This window comes from Otolemur garnettii, unplaced genomic scaffold (assembly GCF_000181295.1).
Source record: "Otolemur garnettii isolate 467f Iridium unplaced genomic scaffold, OtoGar3 scaffold00016, whole genome shotgun sequence".
Classification (NCBI taxonomy): Eukaryota; Metazoa; Chordata; class Mammalia; order Primates; family Galagidae; genus Otolemur; species Otolemur garnettii.
Window position 1 is genome coordinate 20,471,093 of NW_003852411.1, and position 17,842 is coordinate 20,488,934.

The window sequence follows — 17,842 nt, forward strand, 5'->3', positions numbered from 1 at the left end:
CACAGTCTGGGAATCCCATCATCTGTGTACAGCACAGCCTGGGAAACACACCATCTATGTGTACAGCAAAGCCTAGGAATCACACTGTCTGTGTATAGCACAGCCTGGGAAACATACCATCTATGTGTACAGCACAGCCTGGGAAACATACTGTCTGTGTGTATAGCACAGCCTGGGAATCCCACTGTCTGTGTGCACAGCACAGCCTGGGGATCACACCGTCTGTGTGTACAGTACGGTGTGCACCCACACCTCTCCTCTCTAATGATTTAGTTGTCCATAGTTCATTTGAAACAATGGCACGTGGAAGGAGCTTGGTGTTCACAAGGCCTTTATTGTTTCTTTTCTCCTCACCACTTCCCTAGGTCCTGTGAGACCAAGGGAGGTGGGTCTGACTGAGCTCATACTTGGACTTTGTCTTTGCTATGAAAACCAGCTGCCTTGGACTTGTCACCCAAATGCTGACTAGGAGAGACCTGGAGGCTGGTTTAGAGCAGCTTCAGCAGAGAAGAATCTTAATATAAACAGGACCTCTGCATGACCTGAAGGGCTTTGAAGACTGATGATGAGTATGGCTTCAGCACTGTCAGACCAACCTGGGAGAGTACTCAAAGGAAGTGGGTCAGTATAGGAATGTCTCAGCCAGGCCACTCCTCCTACCCCAGCCCTCAAAGTGGTATGTGGAGCTCACTGTTGGGGGTACTCTGAGCACATTTCACTGAATGTTCCTTTATCTTTCTCAGACTGTTCTGCATTAGAACTGCTTGCTCAAGGCTATGTAATAATTAAAGCACACTGAGAACTTTCCCACAAAGTTTCAGAAAAAGGGTTTTGCTATAAATAAACCAGCTTGGGACCCAGTGTTTTGGCCAGATGGGCTCTTAATCCTTAAGAATGGTTGCAATTTAGGCAAACCATTCTTTTAAAAGACTTGCATTCCTGTCTTGTCCTCCTGAGAGCTCAAGGCACCTTACAGGTACTATCTTGTTATCTCAGAATTCTTATGAGGTAGAGAAGCTCCATTTCTCTAAACAAGGCCTGAGGCCCAAGACTGCTGCCCAAAGCCTCCAAGAATAAAGATGAACAGAGCTTCACTGCCCACCTTCAGTAATTTCTCCTTGCAGCCAGCTTCATTTTGGCTGGCTAGAGGGAAATCTAGTTCCTCTCTTTCCAGCTGGCTATTGCCAGATCATCTGCTCTGACACTCTGGGCTCTGGCTGGGGATGGGAAGAGGTGCTGTGGATGCCCAGTTGTGCTCCAAGTCTGCCCGGCTACCTGCTCCTCACCCTCTCCCACAGGCTTTAAAGGAAGGGGACAAGGAAGCTGGGACAAGAGAGCCACGAACAAGGATGATTTGCTCCTGCCTGCAAGACAAGGTCTGATAGTCACGGGGGTAGTAGGAAATAGTGGGATGCTATTCTAGTAGATGACAAAGATAAGTAATTTCACATAAAATATCCAGATGTCTAGCATTGTTAGAAAATCCAGAAAACTTGGCCACTGGACTCACATAGTTGCAGGCCATACTTGCTAGAGTAGAGGACAGGCTGTCCCCTTGGGTCAGGCAGGGGTGACCCCCCGTCCACTGCAGCCCCCATCTAGCCAGCTCTACTCATTATGATGCCCATGTGACACTGTCATGCCATGTGCCCCACCCTGAACTGAAAGACACTGGACTGTCTTTGTCATGTTGGTCCTTGAAGTGTGAAAGATTCCTCGTGAGAACTACACCACTTAGTATTGTATTCCTTAAATAAGCCTTTGGGTTTATTGAACCTCTGATTACCTGCACTGAAACTATTCAACGTTATGTACACATAACAGAACTGAACAATATACACTTGAAAGCATCGTGTATTTTGGTCTGAGTGTGCTAAGTGATTACCGAGAACGTGGTTTGTTAGAAGGAGGAGTAGACAAAGCAAGTGTGCCTTTCTGTAGACAGAGTGATGGGCTATCCCTCGTCAAGAGTCACTCATCCTGGACAGGAGGAGGGTTCATGGTGGTTACCAGGTTACCAACAGGAGGAAGATCTCTGGAGAGTCTCACCTTCCTAGTGAGCTGCCTGACCTGCCCGGGAGTCAACTCTTTTTCATCTGGATGAGCCTATGAACTTGACTCTGGCCTCCAGTGTCTCCAATTCAGCCCCACATAACCTGACACCTACACTTCCTTCCATTCTTCTTTCCCAGAGTGGGATTTATCAGCACACCTAGGGACTGTTTCACCGAGAACTTGAGGGAATCCAACCAATGGCAGCTAAAATGCTCCCTCTATATGTTAATTCCTCCAGATGTGAAAGACAGAACTGTGCATCCTACACTGGTTTGTTTGGAAGGCGTGAGACTGATGGAGGTGGGAAGAGAGTGCCTCCAAGTTAAAGACAGATTGCCGCTACTCCATAAAGATGGAAAACTCTAGTTTTAGACTTCTGATGGTTAAAATGTGAAAGTTTCAAACTAAAGCAGGGGAGAAAATTTGGGTGAAGAAGAGGATAGAAGTGTTTTTAGAGGTAGTGTCTAGGGGCAAAATTCTCTAATGTGTTGAGTGGTGGAAGTGGAAAGGGAGGTTATTTGGGATCTCATCTCAGCTTTATCTGAGAAATCCAGGACATTTCTGTTTTGTGAGTGCTTGACTTGGGTTTCTCAACTGAGTGGATGTGCACCTCTGATAACTGTCCCCCCTCCCCCATGCCTTAAGAAGAGGCACCTTTTCTAAGACCTTTCTTGAAGACTTTACCCTCAGGGGCTCAGTGGTTACCTTTTAGAGGGGCTGAACATTACCTTTTGGGAAGGCTGAGCACTAGTGGCTTGTTTACCAGGCTGGCCTCACTAAGCCAAGGAACCTTTTCAAATTTTGGAACAGAAGGCTGGAGAGAAATGGAAAAAAGATCATTTTTCAGAATTTATCACACTTGACCACTGCTATCATTACAATGACCAAAGCTAGCTGAAGTCAAAGAGCAGTTAACACTTCATTTTCCTATTTTATATTTGATTCTTAAAACTATCCCCTAAAGTAGCCAAGAGCAGGCTCCGTTTCACAGATGAAGAAATCAAAGCTCAGACAGCATGACTGGCCCTGAATCACACAGCTAGTTAAGGGGTTCACGTTTTCTTTCATTTCCACTATATCCTGTGTTTCACTTTGCTGCTTTATTACTTCCATCTGTTTATATATCCTCTAATATTTCCATGAACGCAGCTTAATGTTAGCAATCTTCTGTCCCAAGCCTCTGGCTATGCTTAGAAGCAGGGCCTTCCACTCTCAAAGAAAGAACCAACCTTTGAAGCTATAGACAACAGCGTATCTCTTTCTGTTTGTGTACTTTCCAGATGCCTGGCTATGGACAAATTTCAACTTCTTTGAGCTTCAGTTTTGCCCACTATGAAAAGGGAGTTGATGTTATCATGTATAGGTCAATGCACAAGAGAGTTCCCTGAGAACAGGGATTTTTGTCTGTTTACTGCTGTATCAGGAGCACCAAAACCAGGGCTGATGATACCCGCAGGTATCTGTCTAATGAACGGGAGGCCCGGGAAGTCCCTAGCTGAGAGCCTGGCTGTTCTTAGGTTTCTTGGCCCAACCTCTTTCCCTGTCCTCTCTTGCCTTACCCAGCTATTTGCCTGGCAATGCCTGTCTTTCTGCCGCGGATTTGCTCTCCGAGGCGGTGAGTCGGCCGGTCTCCGGGAAGGGCAGCGCGCAGGGCCTCCGAGACGCCGGCAGGGGGCAGCAGCGACCTCGCGAGGCCTCGGGCCGCGGCAGGTTGTTGCGGACCCGGAAGTGCCCGGCCGCCATCGCAACCCCCGGCGCCCCGGATGGGGAAGGAGGCCGGCGGCTGCCCTTCCCTGGCCGCGCACCCCTAATAGCTCACCGGTAGGTGGGTTCGGTGTGGCCGTCAGTGTTTCCTGGCCTCCTCCTCCTCTGCTATTCCCCGCAGGCCCGAGGCTGGGGGAGCGGCGGCGGCGGCGGCGGGTGGGGGGAAGTCCGGAGTGAGAGGGCGCCCCTGTGGTCACCCTACCCTACGGTTCCTACCCTTCCTACTCTCGGCCAGCCCTGTTTCCGAACTTGCGGGCGATCGTGTCCTTTTTGGAGCTATAGACCCTCCAGCCTCTGCAACAGCCCTTGAGATCCCCGGGCGGAGGTCCCGGGCCCAGTGAAGGGGACTCCCAGGGTGTGTGGCTTGCAAGGCAGGACCTGTCGTGGTCTCGGAGGCAGAAACAAGACCCGGCAATGGATTTTTTTTTTTCCTCTCAGATTTGCTGGCCTGGGCATTTCTCATTCTTAGTTTCCCAGTATGAAAAAGGGATGCTTGACTTTTGAGTAGAATGACGGCTCTTTGAAGGATATTAAGCTCAGTTACAATGATGCTCTTTAAAGTTTAATTTTAAGTTTAAGTTTAATTACCAGATGAAAGATCTTTACTTTCTTAGGGTCTTTGCTTCTGGTTATATAAACCTTAGAGCTCATGCCCTTCAGTGTTGTACTGGTCACTGTTGTCTTTAGATAGGTAACTTAAAAAAAATTACATACCTTGGATACCCAAAGAAAACTATATGTTCTATCCCTATAAATTTTCATCAGCCACAGACATGGAGGGCTACTACATGATTCCCTGAGTAAAGATGAGGCATAGGCTTTAGGGTCAGAATTTGGGTTGAATTCTGGCATCACTCAGTTTTAATGTCCCAAATTATAAGATGGTCACCGCATACATTTTGCTCAGACTTTTAGTAAAGGGGGTTGATTTGATTTTAACTCAGTCCTGGGACCTTTCACAACTTCCGTTGGGTTCATAGTCTCTCTTTTTCTAGGAACTTGGCTGTGTCGTCCTGCCTCAGAGAACAAACTCATCTATTGCAGGCCTAGCCTGGGTTGCTGCCTTTGAAAACAAGGAAAGGCCAGTAGAGTATCAACCACAGCATGAGATTTCCAGAGAGGTCTGATTTCAAAACATGATGAAGAACGAGAACCACATGGACCTCTGCGAAGGAGATTTGACTGACCCAAGCTTACAGGAAGGGATGATGTGTGCCCAACCTGTAACTAACACCCAGGAAGCTAAGTGGCAGAAGGTCTTGTATGAGCGACAGCCTTTCCCTGATAATTATGTGGACCGGCGGTTCCTAGAAGAACTCCGGAAAAACATCTATGCTCGGAAATATCAATACTGGGCTGTAGTATTTGAGTCTAGCGTGGTAATACAGCAGCTGTGCAGTGTCTGTGTTTTTGTGGTTATCTGGTGGTATATGGATGAAGGTCTTCTAGCCCCCCACTGGCTTTTGGGGACTGGCCTGGCTTCTTCACTGATTGGGTATGTTCTGTTTGATCTCATTGATGGAGGTGAAGGACGGAAGAAGAGCGGACGGACCCGGTGGGCTGACCTGAAGAGTGCCCTAGTCTTTATTACTTTCACGTATGGCTTTTCCCCAGTGCTGAAGACCTTGACGGAGTCTGTCAGCACTGACACCATCTATGCCATGTCAGTCTTCATGCTGTTAGGCCACCTCATCTTCTTTGACTATGGTGCCAATGCTGCCATTGTATCCAGCACACTGTCCTTGAACATGGCCATCTTTGCTTCTGTTTGCCTGGCCTCACGCCTTCCCCGATCCCTGCATGCCTTCATCATGGTGACATTTGCCATCCAGATTTTTGCCCTGTGGCCCATGTTACAGAAGAAACTGAAGGCGTGTACTCCCCGCAGCTATGTGGGGGTGACTCTGCTTTTTGCATTTTCAGCCTTGGGAGGCTTGTTGTCCATTAGTTTTGTGGGAGCCACACTCTTTGCCCTTCTGCTGATTTCCATCTCATGTCTCTGTCCTTTCTACCTCATTCGCCTGCAGCTTTTTAAAGAAAACATTCATGGACCTTGGGATGAAGCTGAAATCAAAGAAGACTTGTCCAGGTTCCTCAGCTAAGTTAGGGACCACCATTACATTATTAAGGCATACTGATAGGCTAGCCTCCTAAGTAGTAGAAAATTTGAAGATAGAGTTACATCTGGAAGCAGCATGCTTATGTTAGTGAGAGAACAGAGATCAAAAGAAAAAGTCAACCAAATGCTTGGGTGGTGAAGGTGCTTATCCTTTATTATTTTGTGGATGAAAAAGCTTTCTGGGTCCCTCTTGAATTATTGACTCTCATTTATTATTTGCAGTGACAAATGAAGTAATGTGGTCTCTATTAAAAAATAACAACACCTCTATCAAGTTGTCTCATGATTTTTCTGTAAGCTGGAAATGGACAGAAGGTCACGAGGAGTGAAGAGAGAATAGAAGAGTGCGTGTATCTGTGTGTATGTACAGTCACTTCTCCCTACGCTTTTCAGTGTACTAATGCAGCTTTTTTATTTTATTATTTTTTTTTACCTAGAGCTCAAATACTAGAACACAGGATGCTGCGTCCAGTTTTATTGCCTAAGATCACAGAATCTCGGTCACTTAACCTTGACGCAGAGTTTCTACTTAGTTCTTACTGAAGCATGTTCACAGCTAACCACAAGGAAGAGTGTGTGATGTGTCATAACACACAAGCAGAAGGCTAAAGGAATTCAAAGAGACTTGGGGATGAAGTTCCACTAGAGTATTGAGGAAATACTTACAAGAGGAGGTGATATTTGAGCTTAGTCTTGGATGGGATGTAAGTATTTAAAGATGGTTTTAGGGCAATGTGTCAAAGGCCCTTATGGATCATATGAGTCATGGAAGCTAGTGAAGCTAGCACACTTTGTGTGACTCAAACACGGGAGAGAGTGTGCCCGGTCCAGTGAGGGCAAATGATAATTAGCTCCAACTGCTGTTTTCATTCACAGCTTGGGCCTAGCTTCAGACCTTTATTTTTGATGAAATTCTAAATAAAATGCCCATAACATTAAATCTGATTTTTAATATGAAACGACTTGTGAATACTGTTGCAAGTTTAAATTAGACCAAAAAACACGTTTGTAGGCAAAACACCACTACTCCCATGCCACATGGGTTGTTAGCCCAGGCGCAAAGATGGGAAAGCGTTTGATGGGAGTACAGAGATATGGGGATTTTGGGAAGCGGGCATTAGGACAAGTTGGAATGGGAAGTTTGAGTAGCGATTTGAGGTCTGTGTATATTTAGTCATTTGGGCTCTATACTATAGATTATGGGCAAGAATCCAGCTTGTCTAAGGAGGAAGTAAAATGTCAGATCTTGAGTTAGTGACCTGCTGTCTGAGTTTTCATCTGTAAAGTGGGCATAAAAATATCCACCTCTAGAGTTGTGATTAAATGAGATACATGCAAAGTACTTTGAAGAATGCCTGACACGGCCCCATGTCAGTGTGAGCCATGGAAGAAAACCCGGCAGAGACAAAGTGCAAAATGCACCAGGTGCCTCCAAAATAACAGGTCCCCTCTGGGGTGATTCACTGGGGATGAGTTTCTGTGCTGTCCCCGTATCACTAGAAATTAATTTAAAATCAGAAATTTCTTCAGGGGAGTGGTATTCCTAAGAAGTAATGTTTTTATTTCTCTGAACGCAGATTTCTCAAAAATGTCTGGAAAAGGGTTTTGAACTAGCGCCTTCAGCCCTGTCAACTCACATTCTTTTTTCTGATTTTTATTTTGGCAGATGATGATGTTTCACGACAGGAATGGTAGTTCTCCCTAAGGTCAGTTAGACTGCTTTCACCTATCCAAGGACACTGGCGGATGGAGAGGGAAGGGTGTCAGAGGCTGACTGTGGAGCCCAAGGCAGGTGTCTGCTGTCCTGTACTGGGTTTGGCCTTCTCATGGCTCAACAGTGGCCAGAAGTGGCTCCTAATTCTTCTGTGTCTGCATCAGGAATAAGGCTAGGTCAAGGGTAGGGAAGAGGTGTTTAAGATTGTGCCTTCTGTTTTCATGTTTTGCTACATTTGCCTCATTTCAATGTGTTTCCGACTGTCAGCTTTCAAAGCACTCACCAAGCAACTGCATGAGTGTTGATGAGCAGAAAGTTCCCCAAATTTTCAAGAATAGTTCCTCAGTGGGGTGATTTAATATATGTGTGCCATCATTTTCAGCTCTTCCCTGTCACACTGTAGTGCCACCCAAGTCCTGATGGTATTTCAGGTTGTAGAAGTTCAGTGCAGAGGTGGTGGAGGGTGGGGAGTTGTGGGGTTGATGGGAGAGTGAAGGGCGAGGCAGCAAACTCGATTCATAAAGAAAGGTGGTGGCTACTGGGAGAAGGACATGGCCAGAGGGAACAGTATGTGCCAAGGTGTGTAGACCTGAAGTAATTAAGCACAGGGTGAGAGCTGAGGTCTCTGAGTGCTGCGTACTTTGCACTATTGTGTCCTATGGCCAGCTGCAAATTAAGGGGCTTTTGAAAAGGGATGTAGTAATACTATATAGATAGATGATAGTTCACATAGAAGTAAAGTATATAAAAAGTGTATTTTACATACAAATATACACAGTGTATGTCATTCATATGTATGTATTTGTAGATATAGATAGATAAATAGGTGATAGGCATACCTCAGAGATACAGTGGGTTTTGTTCCGGACTACTACAATAAAGCAAGTATCACAATAAAGTGGATCTCATGAATTGTTAGGCTTCCAAGTGCATATAAAGGTTAGGTTCACATTAAACTGTAGTCTTAAGTGTGTGATAACATGTCTAAAAAACCAATATATGCATCTTAATTTATAAATACTTTATTACTAAAAAATGCTAACAATCACCTGAGCTCTCTGAGGGTTGGAATCAATCTTTTTGCCGGTCGAAGCTCTTGCCTTGGTATTAACATCTGCTTACTGCTCAGGGTGGTGGGTGCCAAAGGCTGGGGTGGCTGTGGCAATTTCTTAAAATAAGAGAACAAGGAAGTTGCTGCATCCATCTTCACAGAACATTTCTCTGTAGCACGTGATGCTGTTTGGTAGTATTACAGTCATAGAATTCTTTTGAAGTTGGGGTCAGTCATCTCAAACCCTGTAACTGTTTTATCAACTAATTTTATTCTGACTCCTTTCTTGTCATTTCAACAGAGTTCACAGCGTCTTCGCCAGGAGTGGGTTCCTTCTCAAGAAACCATTTTCTTGGCTCATTCGTAAGAGGCAACTCCTCCTCTGTTCAAGTTGTACGTGAGACTGCCGCAATTCAGTCACATCTTTAAGCATCACTTAATTCTAGGGTTCTTTTGTTTGTTTGTTTTATTACTTCCAACACATCCGCAGTTACTTGCTCCACTGAAGTCTTGAACCCTTCAAAATCGTCCATGAGGGTTGGAATCAACATCTTCTAACTCCTGTAAATGTCAATATGTTAACCTCCTCCCATAAGTCATGAATGCTCTTAATGGCATCTAGAATGGTGAATCTTGTCTATAAGGTTTTCAAATTAATTTACCTAGACCCATTAAAGGAATCATTCTACATGACACCTGTAGACTTAAGAATGTATTTCTTAAATAATGAGACTTGAGAATTGAAATCCCTCCTTGATCTGCGTGCTGCAGGATGGGTGTTGTGTTAGCAGGCATGAAAACAACTTTGATCTCCCTGTAGATGACCATCAAGTACTTGTATGGCTAGGCCTGTTGTCAATGAGCAGTAATATTTTGAAGAAAAATTCTTTTGGTCTTTGTTTGGCTTAAAATATGCATTAAACCGTGCTCTTGACTGATGTGCTATCATCTCAGGCTTTGTTGTTTCATTTCTAGAGCACAGAGTACATTTAGTATGAGTCTTAAGGGACCTGGGATTTTAAGAATGGTAAATAACCATTGGCTTCAACTTAACATGACCAGCTGCATTAACCAAGACCAAAAGAGTTAGCTTGTCCTTTGAAGCTTTGGAGCTGGGCACTCACTTCTCCTTATCTATGAGAGGACTAGAGGTCATCTTCCAACAGAAGGCTGTTTTGTCTACATTGAAAATCTACTAGGCTTGACGCCTATGGCTCAAGTGGCTAAGGCGCCAGCCACATACACCTAAGGTGGCGGGTTCAAATCCAGCCTGGGCCCATGAAACAACAATGATGGCTGCAACCAAAAAATAGCCAGGCGTTGTGGTGGGCGCCTGTGGTCCCAGCTACTTGGGAGGCAGAGGCAGGAGACTCGCTTGAGCCCAGGAGTTGGAGGTTGCTGTGAGCTGTGATGCCACAGCACTCTACCCAGGGGGACAGCTTGAGGCTCTGCCTCAAAAAAAAAAAAAAAAAGAAAAGAAAAGAAAATCTACTGTTTGTTGTCGCTGATCTTCATCAATCAGCTTAGCTTCTGGATTTCACCAGCATGTGCTGGTTCACGTTGTATTTTTATGTTATAAAGACAAGTTCTTTCCTTAAGTCTGTGAACCAACCTCTGCTAGCTTCAAACTTCTGAAGCTTCTTCACCTCTCTCAGACTTTATAAAATTGAGGAGAGTTAGGGCCTTGCTCTGGATGAGGTTTTGGCCTAATAAGAGAATATTGTGGCTGTTTGGATCTTCTATGCGTCCAGACCACTAACACTTTCTCCATATTGGTAATAAAGCTGTTTTGCTTTCTTATCATTTCTGTGTTCCCTGAAGGAGCACTTTTGATTTCCTTCAAGAACTTTTCCTTTGTATTCACAACTTGGGTAACTGGTGCAAGAGGCCTAACCTTCAGGCTATCCTCTTGACTTTCAACATGGCTCTCTCCTTAAGTTTAATTTATTTCTCTTAAAATTTCTGCTACTCTTCCTTTCACTCAAACACTAAGGGGCTATTTGTAGGGTTATTAGTTGGCCTAATTTTAATGCTGTTGTATCTCAGGTTAGTGTTGTTGTATCTCAGGGAATAAGGAGGCCTGAGGAAAGGAAGAACAACGGGAACAGCAGGTCGGTGGAGTAGTGAGAACACTGAAAACATTTATAGATTAAATTCATTGTCTTATATTGGAATGGTCTGTGGAACCCCAAAACAATCCCAATAGTAATACCAAAGATGGCTGATCACAGATCACCACACCAGATATAATAAAAATAAAAACATTTGAAATGTTGAAAGAATCACCCCAATGTGACACAGAGACATGGCATGGGTACACGGTGTTGGAACAATGGCCCCGATAGACTTGCTTGATGCGGGGTTGCCACAAACCTTCAGTTTGAAAAAAAGTCAGAATTTGTAAAGTGTAATACAGGGAAGCACAGTAAAGTGAGGCCTGCCTGGATATGAATGAGAGTTTTGGCAGCAGTTTCGAGGCTGAACTATGAGGGCTAAGCATGTAGAATTGTTGTGGCAACTGTGGTGTAAATTGAAGGTCTGGACTGAGGGTGATGGCAGTGGGCATGGAGATGAGCAGCAGTTTAGCTTTGCAGAGAATTTGGTAACTTCATGCAGAGAGAGAGAAGAGGAGTAGAGAGTGACTGGGGCTTCTCACTTCCAGGGATTCGTGTTTCCCTCAGGCTATGAACAAACAAGTGGGAATGTCAGGGGGGTGTGTGTGTGTAAGGTAGATAATAAGAATGAAGCTTAAGTTTGAGATGCTTGAGTTGATTCATTTGGGCTAATGTATTTCATACATAGTATCCTGAGGATATTGGCTTAAAATTCTGAGCATCCTTTAGAAAGGTATTGAAATATACATAGAAGCCAGTGCTTTTGTACTCGGGATTCTTTGTGCAGAATTGGTTGCCCTCCAGCCAGCCTATAGTGGACACAGAAGGATGATTAGAATAATCAAAACTATAGGAATCAAATGGAAAAGAAGCTTCCCTATGAAAAACAGATTAGAGAATAGAATACCCTGCAGCTTGGAAGGAAGGCTCAAAGGAAATATAATCATTGCCTGTGAAATTGCTAAGGGTAAAAGTAAATGTTGATTTGTTTACCAAATAATGACTTATAAAAGGAGAAGACACCCTTTACAATTTGAGCTGGGTAAGTTTAAGGCCAATGAAAATACAATTGTATACATTTTCTCCATGTAACTCCAAGAAGTTGTATAGGCCAGGAACCAAAATGGATTCCAAAAAGGCTTAAGAAAAATTGTAAATAAAAAAGCTATAGATGTTAAGAAAATATTGAGAAATCCAGGGACTTCCACTATGTGCTGCCATCAGAAAGATGATGAGGTTCCCCTGGGGCGTGCCCCTTTGGCTTGCTGCTGGCATAGGGATTCAGGCTTAAAAACAATTGGTACAGCCTCGTATGACAGTTGTTTGGAAAGTGATTTGTCACATAAATTCAGTGATCTAGCCAATCTCTTATATTTAAACCACAATGAAAAGGTACAAGGACAATATTACTGATTTTTATTTCTAGAGAATATCATGGTGTGTATTTTGGGTACAGGAGAAAGTGAGGGGGGAGGTTACAATACTATCATAATTAAATCTCCACCTGTCAAGTACGTACTTGCATAAGAAGCTGGCTGGGGTTCCCTCTCTGCATCCACCTCTGCTTCACTCTTAAGTTATAGGGAAGGGTGATGTCACAAATGAGAGCAAGGCTGGAGGAATAGGGAGGTGGCTTTGCCCACCCCTCCAAAATGCTGCCAACGATTGATGTTGAGGTGGAAAGGATCAAGGAGAGGTAGAGATACAGGGTTGCAGGTGTACTTTATTTTGTGCTCTGATGCATCTGTGTTATGATTGGCATTTAGGGAGAAGCCAGGCACATCTGAGGGGTTCCGTGTGGAGATCATATTAAAGTCAGTGTCATACTTGTTTACTTATGTCAACACTGTAAACCTTGGAGGAAGAGTTTAGGGAGCTAAAAATTCATACTGAGAATATCATAGGATGCATACAGAGTCAACATTTACATCCTGTAAGGCAGAGGCTCCAGGATAAGAAAAAGAAAACAAGTCAGCAGAGGGCATCAGTCACACAATTATACAATATTTCTAACCCATTGAATTCAGGGATACAGGGCTGGGACACAGTGCCATCTTGTGGAAGTTATTGATATTTCTTTTATAATGAAATTCAATGAGAGTCTTGAAATTCTAGCAGAATTGTGTGGTATGGGAAATAACTCTTGCTTCTGTGGTCTCTGCCAATCCAGAAAGTAATAGCACACTGGGGTTTGATAAAGAATAGCACCTTCATTTTAGAGCACCCAATGGTTGCCAGGTAATGTGCTATGTACATTATGTATATATTCTCTTGTTTTTTATTTTAAAATTTTAAAAAAAGTACAAAAGTTTTTTATGTGGGATACCTTGTATAATACTTAAGTCAGGGCCTTTAATGTGCCCATAACCAGAATAGTACTCATCGTACCCAGATTTGTCCCCTCCCCTTCCCCTCTCCCTTTCTTAATTTCCAATGACCTTTACATCTCTCCATGCCCTTGTGTGCCCATTGTTTAGCTCCCAATTCTTAGGGAGTATGTGTGATGGTGGTTTTCCCATTATTGAGATACTTTGCTTAGGCAAGCTCTACAGTTCCATTCAAGTTGTTGCAAATCACATTGTTTCATTTCCTTTCTATGGCTGAGTAATAGTCCAGAAGGGGCCCCAAAAGGCATACAGATATTAAGACAGGGAAAAACTGTATTGAATTTGTAATACTGAAGCCAAGTTTGACTTCTGCAACTACAAGAGATGCTCAGCATGTCTTATATTCATCTTTTGTTATCAGTATATGTTAAGTTTTACAATTTTAATTCAGGTTTTCCTTTTTTAAAATGTGTATGCATTTGGGGGGCACCTTCTGCATATAACCACATTTTCTTAACCCACTAATGAATTGATGGGCATGTGGGTTGGTTCCATATCTCTGCAGTTGTGAATTATGCTGCAATAAACATTCAAGTACAGGTATCTTATAAAATAACTTCCTTTGGGTAGATGCCTGGCAGTGGTACTGTTGGATTGAGTGGTAGGTCTACATTTATTTCTTTGAGGAACTTCCGTACTGTTTCCCATAGAGGTTGTACTAATTTGCACCTCCACCCACCCTTTATAAACACTCCCTTCTCGCTGCATCCACACCAGCATTTATTGTTTTTTGACTTTTTATTACTGGCCATTCTGACAGGGGTAGGGAGGTATCTCAATGTGGTGTTAATTTGCATTTCTTGGATGATTAGTGATGTTGAGCATTTTTTTCTGTTTGTTGATAATTTGCTTATTTTCCTTTGAAAACCTATTCATGTCTTTTTCCCACTTTTAAATGGGATTGTTCACTTTTTTCTTGCTGATTTGTCGGAGTTCTTTGTAGATTCTGGATGTCAGCCCTTTCTTGGATGTATAGCTAGTGAATATTGTATCCCTTTCTGTAGGTTGTCTATTTACTCTGTTGGTTGTTTCCTTTCCCATGCAGAAGGCTTTTAATTTAATTAAGCCCATTTATATATTTGTCTTTGGGGTCTTAGTCATAAATTCTTTGTTTTAATCATAATCCTTTGCATAGAAAATAGTTTTTCTATGTTTTCTTCTAGGATTTTTATGGTTTAATGCCTGACATTTGAGTCTTTTACACATCTCAATTTAATTTTTGTATATATAGGGGTCCTATTTCATTCTTCTGCGTGTGGCTATCCAGTTTTCCAGGCACTATTAAGTGAAGGGCTTCCTTTCCCCAGTGTATGTTGTTATCTGCTTTGTAAAAATTCAGTTGGTTGTAGGTAAACGGTTTTGTTATTGGATTCTCTATTCTATTCCACTGGTGTAGGTCTCTGTTTTTATACTAGAGCCATGATGCTTTGGTTATATAATAGCCTGGTAGTCTACTACAACTTAAAGTCGGGTAATGTGATGCTTCCAGATATGTTCTTTTTTGCTTAAGATTTCTCTGTCTATCAGACTCTTTTTTGGTTGCAAATGAAGTGTAGAATTGTCTTTTTCTAGATCTGTGAAATATGACATTGGCATTTTGATGGGGATTGCACTGAATCTGTAAATCACTTTGGGCAGTGTGACTGTTTTAACAATGTTGATTCTACTAATGCATAAGAATGGGATTTTTTCCATTTTTTTGGTGTCATGTGATTTCTTCCATCCGTGTTTCATAGTTCTCTTTGTAAAGATCATTCACCTCCTTAGCTAAGTATATTCCTAGATATTTTGTTTTCTTTATAACTATTATAAGTGGTATTATGTCTTTGATTAGACTCTCAGCTTGACTGTGATTAGTATATAGAAATGCTACTGATTTGTGTACATGGATTTTATAACCTGAGACTTTGCTGAATTATTTATTATTAATTTATTATTATTTATTATTATTATTTATTAATTCCAGGAGTCTTTTGCTGTAGTCTTTCAGGTTTCCTAGATATAAAATCATATCATCAGCGAATAGGAATAGTTTGGCCTCCTCTTTCCCAATTTGAATACTATGCCCTTCATTTTTCTCCTGCCCGATTGCTCTGGTTAGGACTTCCAGTGCTATGCTGAATAGGAATGGTGACCAGTGGGCACCCTTATCTTGTTCCAGCACTTTCAAGTTTTCCCCATTCAGTATGACATTGGCTGTGGGTTTGTCACATATGGATAAATTTGAGATATGTTCCCTTTATGCCTAGTTTGTTAAAGATTTTTATCATGAAAGTGCAAGCTAACATAAGAAAGGATACAATAGAACATGAAGAAATGAAAAATTCACCTAGGGGATTTTAAAATATAGCAGAAAACTTCAACAACATGCTAAACAAAGCAAGAGAATGAATCTCAGAGCTTAAAGATAAGGCTCATGAACAAAACTAGTCAGTTAAAGATGCAGAATAAAGAATAAAGAAGAAAGACAATCTGCAAATACTGCAAAAACCTCTAAGCTCACAAACTAGAAAACATAGAGGAAATAGATAAATTCCTGGAAACACAACTTCCCAAGCCTATGTCAGGAAAAAAACCAGAAACTCCGAACAGAAATTATCTTTATATCTTTATTTATCATGACAATCCTATAACAGTTTTGTTTCCATTTTATAGCTGAGGAAAGGAAGACTCAGAGTTGGGAAAGGGCTGCTACTTGGATTTTCTGACAGCTGAAATGCATCCGGAGCTAAAGGTTAATGGTATAGGCAGTTGCTCTTAGTGCCTTTTCAAATCCCTCATCATCCTCTGTATCCCTTACTCTATTCACCACTATCCAACAAAACATTTAGTGTCTACCTAGCCCTACTTCTACTCACTTTCTACTATTTATGTGTTTTGATGTGTGGGCTCAGGAATATTGAGTACTTACCATAGGGCAAATATTGTTCTATATGCTTGGGATCTATCTTTGAATAAACAGGACGAAGGTCCTTGACCTACTAGAGCTTACATTGTAGTAGAAGAGAGATACTAATACATGAATGGAAGGTAATAAAAAGTGACATAGTATTAAATAAGGAAGTCCACGTAGATCTCATGAAAAAGATGATATTTAAACCAGTGGTTCTCAACCTTCCTAATGACGCGACCCACAGGTTGAGAACCACTGGTTTAACCAAAGACTTGAAGGAAGTGAAGGAATAACTGAGATTGCCTGGGGGAAGAGCATTCCAGGCAGAGAAAAGAGCCAGTGCAAAGACCCTGGACAGAGAATTCTTGGCATGTTTGGGGAACAGCAAGGAGTGACTGAAGTGGAGTGAGCAAGGAGAAGAAAAGGTGAGGCCAGAGAGGTAATGTGGGAGGCTGGGACGTTTGTGACACTGCAGTCTAGTAGAAGGATTCTGGTTTTCCCTCTGAGATGAGAAACATTGGATGGTCGTAAAGAAAAAGGTAATAGATAATAGATGACATAGATTTTTGAAGGCTCATTCTGGTTGCTGTGGGGCAAGTGTGGACACAGGAAGAAGCATTAGGAAGCTCCTGCGGTAATCTAAGCGAGGGATGATGGCGACTTAGCACAGAGTGGCAAAAATAATCATGTTCTGGATAAAATTTGAAAGTAAAGCCAACAGATGACCTGATGTATTTGATGTAGCATGTGAGAGAAAGAGAAGAGTTAAAATTAAGGTTTTTGACTTGAGCAAATTGAAAGATGGCTCTGTCATTAGTTAAGATGGGGGGAAAAGGGAAAGTAACTAGGGATTTTTAGCGAGAAAGATTAGGATTTCAGTTTGGTCAGTGTGGGTTATGGAACATCTTATAGACATCCAGGCTGAAATGCTTTTCTTTAATTTTTTTTCTATTTTTCAGATTAATTTGAGGGTACAAAGAATTAGGATACAATGTTTGCATTTGTTAGGTAGAGTCCCTCTTATAATTATGTCCTGCCCCCAAGAGGTGTGCCATATACCCAAACATGCCCATTGAATGCCCATTAAGTGGGTGGGAGCACATCCTTCCCCCTTTCTCCTCCCCTCTCCCGCTCCCTTGTTCCCCTGCCCCCATCTTAGTTTTTCTTTTCTGTGGGCATGTATTAAATTGTCTACTGGCTTCATATTAGTATTGAGGGCATTGAATTCTAGCTTCTCCATTCTTGTGTTATTTTACTGAGAAGATTGTGTTTCAGCTCTATCTAGGTTAATACAAAAGATGTAAAGTCTCCATCTTTATTACGGCTGAATAGTATTCCATAGTATACATATACCATAGCTTGTTAATCCATTCCTGGGTTGGTGGGCATTGACGTTGTTTCCACATTTTGGCAATTGTGAATTGAGCTGTGATAAACAGCAGGCTGAAATGTCGAGTAGGGAACAGGAAATATGAGGTTGTAGTTTGAGAAAGAGGTATGAAATGGAGATATAACTTTGGGATTTCTTGGCAATTTAGATGGTATTTAATGCTATGGGACTGGATGAGATCACCAAGGAAGTGGGTATAGACAGAGAAGAGGACCAAGAACTCCAAAGTAAAATGTTGGGGAGAAAACGAACAAGCAAAAAAGAGTGACGGAAAAACCACTAAAGCAAGAGGCAAAAAATCAAAAAAGCTTTTTGGTTTTGGAAACCAGGTGAAGTCATCAGACAGAGTGAGGGA

The 17,842-nt window shown here is 42.3% G+C and overlaps 2 protein-coding genes across 5 annotated transcripts in view; one reads left to right on the top strand and one right to left on the bottom strand.

Annotated features, from left to right (window-relative positions):
• CUNH1orf105 (chromosome unknown C1orf105 homolog) overlaps positions 1–3,798 on the bottom strand; it is a 23,959-nt gene extending 20,161 nt beyond the window's left edge. The window contains exons 1-2 of the mRNA XM_003785822.2: positions 3,637–3,798; positions 2,784–2,869 (exon numbers count right to left, since the gene is read on the bottom strand). Of these exons, the coding sequence (XP_003785870.1) occupies positions 2,784–2,869; positions 3,637–3,798 (248 nt within the window). The remainder of the gene's footprint in view (positions 1–2,783; positions 2,870–3,636) is intronic.
• PIGC (phosphatidylinositol glycan anchor biosynthesis class C) overlaps positions 1–6,212 on the top strand; it is a 9,659-nt gene extending 3,447 nt beyond the window's left edge. Inside the window, exons 3-5 of one of the 4 annotated variants that reach the window (XM_012802704.2) lie at positions 437–621; positions 1,299–1,376; positions 4,815–6,212. In XM_012802704.2, the coding sequence (XP_012658158.1) occupies positions 4,956–5,921 (966 nt within the window). In that variant the 5' untranslated portion in view covers positions 437–621; positions 1,299–1,376; positions 4,815–4,955 and the 3' untranslated portion in view covers positions 5,922–6,212. Of the gene's footprint in view, positions 1–249; positions 622–1,298; positions 1,377–3,722; positions 3,877–4,814 lie in introns of those variants that run through there. The other 3 variants (XM_012802703.2, XM_012802702.2, XM_003785703.3) reach the window with 3 other exon arrangements.
• The last annotated feature ends 11,630 nt before the right edge of the window (positions 6,213–17,842 follow it).